Source organism: Sinocyclocheilus grahami, unplaced genomic scaffold (assembly GCF_001515645.1).
Source record: "Sinocyclocheilus grahami isolate Dianchi unplaced genomic scaffold, SAMN03320097.WGS_v1.1 scaffold21177.1, whole genome shotgun sequence".
Lineage (NCBI taxonomy): Eukaryota > Metazoa > Chordata > Actinopteri > Cypriniformes > Cyprinidae > Sinocyclocheilus > Sinocyclocheilus grahami.
Genome location: NW_015518314.1, coordinates 1 through 865, shown reverse-complemented (window position 1 = coordinate 865; position 865 = coordinate 1). Strand labels below are relative to the sequence as shown.

Below are 865 nucleotides of genomic sequence, written 5' to 3'. Positions count from 1 at the left end.
CTAGCTATCGGTATCGGCAAAATCCACTGTCGGTCGACCTCTAATTATAACAGTAAGTACATGTAACATGTGTAACACGGACACCTTAAAATAAAGTGTTACCTAATTTCTTTAAAAAAAATTAAAAATAAAGAAAACCTCTTACTTAGACTTTTGAACTAGTGTATAAAATTCTAATGTTTTGTAATTAATTCACATAATTTTCATGTAAAAACACCAAACAGCTAATTTGGCCTGTTAGAAATACACTGTAGACATAACTAAAATTGTTAAAAAGTTGACCCTCTTAGTTATGTTGTGACACCTTCCCCATGTGACAACTTGCCCCGGTTATGCATACAAATGAATGTATTAGTATTGTAATAGTACTATATTAATTAGTACACATATGTGACATTGACATACCTTGCAATAGTCATTGGTTCGTTAAAATTATATACAGGGCCCTGCCGGAATAAAACCTGAAAAACATAAATAGTAAATCACATAAAGCTAAAAGTAGTGCAGTACCCATCAAACCGGAACACAAGACTTCCTGTCAAGCATTCTTCTGCACCAGAGACATTCTGTAACATGAGTTCTTGACCTTTAACACAGTTCAGTCAAGACTCCTTTCGTTCCTTATAAAACCGACTCCATATACATTATACGATATAAGAATTGTAACACTGTTACAACGCAAAACATTCGCAGTCCTCGTGTAAACTCAGTGTAAGGCAGCAAGGCAGCTGTCTGTCATTCATTGGCTCACACTGGTGACCTTCATGTCTGCGCGTCAGTGTGGACGCTACCTGCGTCGCAGCGGTGGAGCTCTCTGTTCTTCCGCCTCCTGAAGCCGCGTGAGTGAAAGCTCTTCTGCTGAACC

The 865-nt window shown here is 38.2% G+C and overlaps 1 protein-coding gene across 1 annotated transcript in view; it reads right to left on the bottom strand.

Moving 5' to 3' along the window:
- Positions 1-859, bottom strand: part of LOC107579885 (decaprenyl-diphosphate synthase subunit 1-like) — a gene marked incomplete at its 3' end in the record, with an annotated part of 2,886 nt that extends 2,027 nt beyond the window's left edge. Inside the window, exons 1-2 of the mRNA XM_016265674.1 lie at positions 792-859; positions 406-461 (exon numbers count right to left, since the gene is read on the bottom strand). Of these exons, the coding sequence (XP_016121160.1) occupies positions 406-419 (14 nt within the window). The remainder of the gene's footprint in view (positions 1-405; positions 462-791) is intronic.
- Positions 860-865: the final 6 nt, after the last annotated feature.